Source organism: Mytilus edulis, chromosome 12, assembly GCF_963676685.1.
Source record: "Mytilus edulis chromosome 12, xbMytEdul2.2, whole genome shotgun sequence".
Lineage (NCBI taxonomy): Eukaryota > Metazoa > Mollusca > Bivalvia > Mytilida > Mytilidae > Mytilus > Mytilus edulis.
In genome coordinates this window covers 36156564-36165966 of record NC_092355.1, presented here as the reverse complement: position 1 = coordinate 36165966, position 9403 = coordinate 36156564, and the positions used below count along the sequence as shown (strand labels likewise).

General features: G+C 30.5%; 1 protein-coding gene across 1 annotated transcript; it reads left to right on the top strand.

The window, feature by feature from the left end:
* Window positions 1-704: 704 nt before the first annotated feature.
* LOC139497594 (E3 ubiquitin-protein ligase TRIM71-like) lies at window positions 705-6435 on the top strand. The gene is made up of 4 exons (XM_071285827.1): window positions 705-1503; window positions 3719-3787; window positions 5446-5475; window positions 6429-6435. The coding sequence occupies exons 1-4, from the start codon at window positions 737-739 to the stop codon at window positions 6433-6435; spliced, it is 873 nt and encodes a 290-aa protein (XP_071141928.1). The 5' UTR covers window positions 705-736.
* The last annotated feature ends 2968 nt before the right edge of the window (window positions 6436-9403 follow it).

The following is a 9403-nucleotide window of genomic DNA, read 5'->3' as shown; positions in this document are numbered from 1 at the left end:
CATAAAGTCAATATGTTGATTGTCTACCTTGAACAGGGTTATAATTATATCTTATAAATATAATTTGTTTTTATTGAATTTAAAATTGTTACAAAATCTGTAATGTACTAGATACTTGTATTTTTCAATAGTTTATCAAAGACATTTATGTATAATACAGAGTTAATTAAAGATACATGTATATATACACATTTGTAGTATACTAGTTTAAACTTTGAGTACACCTCTTAAAAGCTATGCTTTTTTTTACCAAATATAGAATGATTTTTTAATAAACATTTGATATCTCATTTTAATAGCGATTTAAAATTTAAAAATCATTCATTTTTTTCAATATAATATCTTATCTAATTCGTTCATCTTTTGGTGTATAATATACACATGCTAACCAATATAAATGATGTTATTGAGTACAATGTTTACATTTAAATACATAGTTTGGTAAATAACAGGTGATATTATGTATAATACTCACTTCGACTATTTAAACGGTTGATAAGTTGGTATGCTCATATTACACGGTCAATAACTAAATGTACGTCAATATTATACATGTATTTATTGTAAATTTAAGTTATTTAAAAAAAACAAAACAACCAAGACATAATGTTTGAATTTTTCAAATACCATCTCCTCAATCATTTACAAACACTAGTTATCGTTCTTGATTTAAATTTAGAATTTACTTTCATGTGATACTATCACCTGTTTACCTGTGATTTTGATTGAGTGCATAATGGCTCAAGCTGCGTCTAAAACATGCGAGGTTTGCGTGAGTGCCCCTGGGTCACAATATTGCATAGACTGTGAGGAATACTATTGTGAAAATTGCAAGTTGCTACATAATAGGCAGAAGTTATCGAGAAACCACCAGTTTCAAAACGCGTCCGACCTGATCCCGGAAGGTAAATCAAAATGTAGTGAACACAAAGAAGAATTAACTTTATTGTGTAATACATGCAATGTACCGGCATGTTCCAGTTGTGTGACAGGAAATCACAAAGGGCATACATTTTCAAAATTTGTCGATGCAGTCGCGAACTTACAAAGGGAAAATGAAACGAAAATTCGTGCCAAAACAAACGAGGCAAATCAAAATATAAAGAAGATTGAAGAAAGCTTAAAGTCGTTTGACAATTCTGTTGAATCTGTTATTAAAGCCATAACTGACGAAGGCATTATGATTAAACGTATGGTTGATAAAGCCGTAGCACAGATGATTACCTTAGTGAAAGAACAATCCAAGAAGGAGAAAGACAAGCTGATGAATATGTTGTCTGATGCGAAATCCGTGCTTTTTGCCGGACAGGCCTTAGACAGAAAGAGAAATGAACTAGATAAGACAAGACAGGATGAAAGTTTGGTACAAAAGATCAATAATCTGAAAGAAGAAATTTGCAAACTCACTATGAATTCACTTCCAGAGTTTCCCAATATATCCTTCAAAAGGAAGTCTGTAGCTGAAGATGACATCAGACAAATGATAGGTACATACACTATAAGGTAAGTATAGAAACATGCGTTGTCTTCTGAACTGATGCAGTTGTCTATAGAATCAGGCAAATCTGAAAAATGTAGAGGAAAGCATATTTTGAAAGTTAATATATAGCAACAAATGATTGGAAAATACACATACGACAGGTCAATATTTAAAGCTTGAAACAGACTCGTTTTAAAAGATCTCCAATCAACATGCACTTTTTATAAGTAAATTGAACTATAAGTAACCGCTGACATGGACAGTGTTTTTTTTTTTCGATTAACGAAGTGATGAAAGGAAGAAACAATAATGTCCATAAAACAATATAGATTGCTTTCACTTCTTATGTATATATCCGAACGTATCGATATTAATTGACGTTAAAATTTCATTCACAAAATAGGTACATAATCTAGCTACGCCCAATACTAGTGCTTTTGTATAGAAGCTTGTAGTTTAAGAGAAAAACATGTATATAAAGACGTCATATTAGTCACAGTTGTTTTATATTTTTTCCAATAAGTTCGTAAGTCACATGTAATCATAATACTTTTTACTTGAAATAACATCTTTAATCATGTATAATTCATATAACAATACGTAGTGGTGGGATGTATGCATGTGTGACAACTTTCCGTAACAGACAAAATGACACCGTGAGGTGTTCAACAATAATCAAAACCTATAGCGCATAGTCAGGTGTAAAAGGTCCCGGAATGACAATAGCAGAATATATGAAAATTTCTTAAATCATATGTAAAACTATATTGACAGAAAGATTTTAGTATCACAAAACATATATCACTAGAGATAGTTGTTCAGGATGGTGTGTAAAACAAAACTATTGGGCCGCATCATCCATGTACCAACACTGACATGTCTCAATCCATTTGTACTTTATAATAAAAAAAGTATACTAGGTTCTCTTCTGGGAATATTATAATGTTAATCTTTTATGTCGTTTGATTGATTTTGTTTGTAGTTAAACGTCAAGTGACAACTATTCCATTCAAGTGCACAAATCTTTCGACAAATCTGACGAATTTGACGAGATTATTGATAGTTTACTACACCGTACGTATCCGGACATTGTACAATTTTATACAAGCATATTCTGCGGAAGATACAATAGTTAATCTAATGCAAACAAGTTGAATAACAATCAAATCATATCCACGCATGTATAAATTTAGGAAGAGACAGGTGAAAAACGGGGAACGAAGCAACGTCGAAAATGATGTTGATATCCCATGATATAAGAATATTGTTCCTAGCGAGTTAAAAAATTTGCTTTCCGGGGGAAAACAATGCGAATGTTGTTAACATATTTTAATTAAATCTCAAGTCTGATATGAAACTTTTAAATACGATAATCTGTCATAAGCTGACCTGTCATCAGGTCTGGTCAATAACAGACTTGTCCACAGGTATGGTCAAAAGCAGACCTGTCCGCAGGTCTGGTCAGGAGCAGACCTGTTCACAGGTCTGGTCTCGGGCATACCTGTCCTCAGGACTGGTCAAAAGCAGACTTGTCCACAGGTCTGGTCTGGAGCAGACCTGTCGATAGGTCTGCAGCAGTCCTAACAAAGCAGTCCTAACAAAGCAGTCGTAGGTCTGGTCCACCAACGAAGAAGTAAACTTGCTTGTCTGCTTAAAAATTCTCAAATTAACTTAAAAAGCAGTCAACAAGTCTGCTTCAAGTTAACTTTTGTCAAAGTTAGGACCACACCCATCTGTATACATTGCATTGATCATGTAAATCATAACATTATTTGCATTTATGATACACGTAATCATTCTATCATTTGCATTGATGAATTGCACAGAATATATTTTTAACAAGGGTATGATTTTTTTAACATCAACATTTAATATTGAAGGAATATTTCATATTTCCAAATGTACAGGTTATATTTACTTGTGAGCGCTAGTATAATGTAAAATGATAAGACATATATGGAAACTATAATACTTTCGTATTTCATTATATTTTCTTGTAATCATAATATTTTTTGACATTGACAAATGACATAAACAGTTGTGTACATAATTGTGTGGATCTTAACTAGAGTAACACATATCTTTAATACTAAATAATTGACATGTGAAGAAAAAAAAATGTACAAAGTAATTTTACACGGAAACAAAGAATGTCAGGAGAAACATATTTTCAAAGGCAATTAGTATAATTGTTCAAGCAAAATTTAATCAAAAAATAAAAAAAATACTGTTTTATAGCAATGTTGCACCAGTCTTACAAAGAGAGGAGCAACTCCATGGAAGATTATACAAATGTACTGTGTGTGGGTAAGTACTTTTGATTATTATTCGTACAAAATAAATACATACAAAATAACAAGAAACAGCTATATGTTCAAGTTACGAATGATTGACAAATAAACACAACATTCACAGTAGACAATAAAGTGTAATGTAATATATTAAGTAGTCATTATGTAACTTAGATCGACGAAGTATTGTTTAGTTAATATACAAATGAAGCGAATAGTTTTAAAATCGGCGTTTTTAAGACAATTTTTGTTTTGTATTTTGAACTTTGGGCCTTTTTTTTGCTGTTTAATTGCAAGATTTTTTTTCAATTTAAAAACTGTGTATTTATACAACAGAGGATTTACGTGTAACATTTTTTGAAAGATTGATATTCACGTTTTTTTTTCACCCTAGAGATTTGTTTGCAAGTCAAACTATGGCAGTTAGCAGTATTTCAAAATAATCTAGTATAAGGCACCATGCAGAAAAAATAGAAAACTGTATGCAATTTTTGCATGTCATTCTTTTTTTCTTATTTTATTTGAAAAGTGAAAAAAAGGGATGGGGTTAATACCGAATCGGGAGAAGCCGACATTGGTCGGCTTATTAAAGTTATTGTAAAATCGAAAAAAGTAAGATTTGAAAAAAATGTTTCTATGTCAATTATTCATTAAAATGATTCTAATGCATCCTTTCATTCGTTCATCCATCTTTAGTTTCTAAATGACTAGATATTGTACATTGTATTGCTTTACTGTACTAAATCATATATATCAATGAACGGATAATTTTTGCTTCTTGAAATGTACGATTCTTGAAGACATGAATGAAACATTAAATATAAGAATCCAATTCAATTTCGTACAATCGGGAAGGCAAAGAAGGGACACATCTAAGAAGATTTAAAATGCTGAACTGTTTTGAAAGTATTCATTTTGAAAGATAGTTTACATTGACGTTGTCTTCTTTAATTGCTTCACGAAATTTAGTATCGACGTTGTGATAATTATAAGTCTCGATATAAAAAATGAAGTTGCTATGACAACGTGATGATTCTGAATTTCTAAGACAGAAAATCGAGGAAACGTCTCGAAAAACGTAAATTATCTTTTTGATTTCTAGCATTTATTATATACCTTTTTTGGTTATTTTTAAATCTTCTAGGGCATCACCAGCTGTAGCCGTTGGTTTATGGTTATTGACATACGGTCTAAGATATATGTCGGAATTTCCGCACAAAATATTTTTTTTTATTATGGAATTATATGTATACACTAACTGCAAAATAGAAAATACACGCATTGGTCTAATTTGTTTGCATGAATTTCGAACATATTACTCTTCAAGTATTTAAAAGTGAATCCACCCTAAGCTTTCAGATTTGGGTGTCAGTTTTCTAGAATATTGATTATAAAAACGTGCTTCGGACATTAAAAATTTATGAAATATAAATTATGTTTTATTATGCAATCTCTCAGTTATTAGTAATTGTAATATGTTTTATTTCTTTTTTTAACAAAAAAAAAGATTCGTGACATGATTCACTAAATATTAAGACAGAAGTAAAAAATATGCAAAAAAAGGCGATGATAAGACAACGAGTAGTATACAGATTCTCGAAATTGTTTCCCTGAATATGTTATATCGTTCAGGTATCAGTCAAAATTAATTTATTGTATAAATTATCGTTAAAGGTGTGAGAGAATTGTACCACGCAGGCGCCGGTAAGTATTCGTATTTCTTCTTGCATATACCATGTATATTCTGTTTCATTATTCTTTAAAACAAATTGCGAAACATATGTGTTCTATTCATACAAGCCTCACTTTTACATTTGCATCTTACTATTTGAAATGAAAATTTACGTCATTTAAAATGTTTTTGTCTGCACTATACGACACTCATGTCTCTGTTCCAGTTGTAGAGTTAACAAAGCTGATTTATTCATTAAACAATCAAATATTTTTATTGCATTAAGTTTGAAATAGTTTAAAGGTCAATAAAACATTTAAAAATTCTTTTTTAAACGCCAGCATTACTGATGCAATATCATTCATTTCTGAAAGACTTCTACCATGTCTATAAAGATTTAATAAAGTTGAGAATAGAAATGGAGAATATCTTAAAGAGCCAACAACCCGATCAAAGAGCAGGTAACGGCCAAAGACCGCCAATAGTTCTTCAATGAAGCGAGAAAATTCCACACCCGGAGATGGTACTCAACTTAGCCCTAAATTAAAATGTGTACAGGTTCAGTGAAATGGACGTCAGACTTAACTCCGAAACATATAGGTGAACTCAAATTAAAAACATACAAAACCAACAAAGGCCAGAGGCTCCTGATAAGGGACAAGCGCAAATGTCATAAACAATTTATGACAAAGCATTGCATTACATTTATAAATACACATAACGTTCTGTCTCAGTCGTCATTTCAAGCAATCCGTATGATTGCTTCAGTAAAATATCATAATTATTTTATTGCATATATTAATTTTTTGAAGTTCATTAAAGACATTTCAAAATCTTTAAAACTGTCAAGCAGGAACTGCACTACATGTATACAACTGTTAAACATTAAATACTCATATTGCAATTCATGACATGATAATACATAACATTTTAAAATTCCCCAAATGCATGTAAGATAACTAATGTAAACATTCTTGTGTTTCAGTCCGTAAGTAGCCAGTTCAACATGTTCAAGTTTGATAAGAGAAGTATTCATTACATAAACTGTAATACAGTACACACGATACACGGAAAAGCTGTTAAATAAAACACATTTTCCTTTTTTTTTTATACAACGACATTATTTTTAACTCATCAGTCGTTGACAATGAGGAAAACAAGCAAAAACACTGACACGATATTTGAAGCATACAACCAGAATCGTCAACCATACATAAGAGCATCAACTATGATATCTACAGTATAAGGCTCAATATGATTATGTTTCTTCTTAACACTTATATGTATGTATCTGTTGAAGCCTGCAACATTTTTAAGGTAACAGAAATGTTAGCTTCGTCAAAATATCTTTAATGAGAATAAAAAATATATGTGACATATATTAAAGCATTGTGTAATCATTTTATCACAACATTATTGCTATTTCAAAAGAATTTAAATTGTTTAATATGGCGATACTGTTATTACTTTAACTGCGAGCGATATCGATAACATTGTATACAGTTAAATACAGAAATAAATTCCCATATTAAAGTCCCAAGTCTTTTTACTGGCTTATCGGTCATTGACTACGAACAAAACGAACTGAAAATTGACAACATATGTGAAGCATAACACATGTCTTTTTGAAGCAGTCAGGACAAAACATCGGTATGATTAACGTCATTGGTTGATCTTAATTTTCTCTACATGAAACATACATTGTAGATGTGTGTTGCTGTGCAAGGCTTCATGCTATGCTATATCACATGACTGATGCATACGGTTAAATATAGAAATAAATATCCCTTATAAGGAAATTAAGCCTTATGATGGTCACAACGGCCGTTGACCACTAGCAACACTAACTGAACATTGACAACTGGTTGAAGCCTAACAAATGTCTTTCTCAAGCATACACATGATACATAAGACCAATAATCGGGATATTAAACGTCATTAGGAGATGATGATTTATCTTTACATGTGTTGCTGTTTAGTCGACAAATCAAGCCAACACAAATGACTGTTTGATCAAAACATCATTTCTATTTTATTGCATATATATATGGATTGAAGATCACAACAGAAATTTCGAAATCTTTACAACAAACAAGCATAACTTATTCAATAAAAAAATCAATTCTGATGTATCGTTTTCTATGAATTAATCTCAAACTTTAAATACCTGTTTTGCATTTCATGACATTTTCATACACAAAATTAGAAATTTTATCAACAAGGGTAAAAAGACTAATGTTAACATTTCTTTTTTTTCAGTTTGTAAGTAGAAAGTTTAAGACTGATTAAGATAAGTATTTATTATGTGAACTTCATTGCAAACACGGAATAGCAGGTAAAAGAAGAAATCGTTGTACCTTTTAAATTTACAATCATTATTATTTACTTATAGGATGTTGACCACGAGCAAAACAAAAAGACAATTGTTCCAATTTTAAAGCATTACACCTGTTTTTATCTCTCTACATGACACATACATGTTTTTTGCTGTTTCAGCCCCCAAGGCATTACAAATGATTGATTCGCCTAAACTTCATATCTACTTATTAAAACCTCTTTCTGGTGGTATATCAAGAGCGCATAGCAAAGGGATCACTTTTCTCTCATTTGTTTGTCAACTGCATACTATCATTATGCCCTTTTCATGAAGAGGATCAAACATTAAAAAAACATAAGCAAATAAATATACCGTATATATCATAACGCTCAATTACGTTTTCTACAGATGTTTAAAGATAAAATGAATATCAATGTTATCATTTAATATCAATCACAAAAAGTAGTTTCATGAGGAAGGAAATGTAAACATAAGATGCACAAACTATTGAAATCTGTAATATGCTAAAATTAATTTATAAAAAGTTTTACGAAATACATTATACCATCAGCAAAACAAATTTTAAACTAAAACGAAGAACATAAATGCCAATCAGTTCGTTCTGCTTAATTTATCGGTATTTGAAAATCCGAAATGTTCATTGAACTCTTAATCATTAAAAATAATTTTATTGTATACACATTTGAAAAAAAACATAAAATAAGAGCCAATGTGTTTTAATAAAAAAAAACTAAAACATGCAAGCATACACATTGTCGTTAACATAATTTCATTACATGCACATTACTGTGCATCAACACTTTAAAATCTTTTACTTTCCCGATACTTGCTAGATAATAATTCCACCAGAGTCTGAAAAATCTTAAAATGTTTGTAATCAAATGTGAAAAGTGCATGGCAAGCGAATATTTAAAACGATACGAAGAGTTAGCAATATTGTTGATAAGTTGATTTAATTACACATATATATTTTTCGATTGTTTTCATTTTGAATGCTGTTTTTGTCAACTCTACCTGTTTGGCACATACAAGGAAACATTTGATTTTAAAATGTGTAATAACATAAGTTTTTATCATGTAAATGATTCACATTGTTCATGTCTGCCTTCCGAAGACTACACGACTGAACAAATAACTTAAACCTATAATTCATACAATCGCCTTTTTTGTTGAATACAAATCTAGATAAATGACCAATATAAGTTACTCTGTGATATATTAATATGTCATATTGTTTTGTTGTATTGTACTTCAATATTTCTACACGTCATAACACTAACTGGTCAGATTCTTAACCTTTGAGTAAACATTCAATTTGCAAGAACAAATTTTTGTTGGATGTTCATAATATCTTTTAATTTTATTTAGCGTCATAGGATGCGGCAGTTGCCAGAGGTAAGTAACATAAATATGCAACGCAAATGTTTTGCGTAAAAAAGCATATTATTAAGATGTAATCGTTCGTTGTGTAAGGTTTTAAATACATTGTAAACAATGTGTCAAACAAATTTTCTAACGAAGTTCAGCGAATCATCAATACAACGATATCAAGTATAAAGAAGAGTAATATAAACTTTCAAAGAAATAAAGGAATTAACTACTTTTTGGTCCATATTCATTCT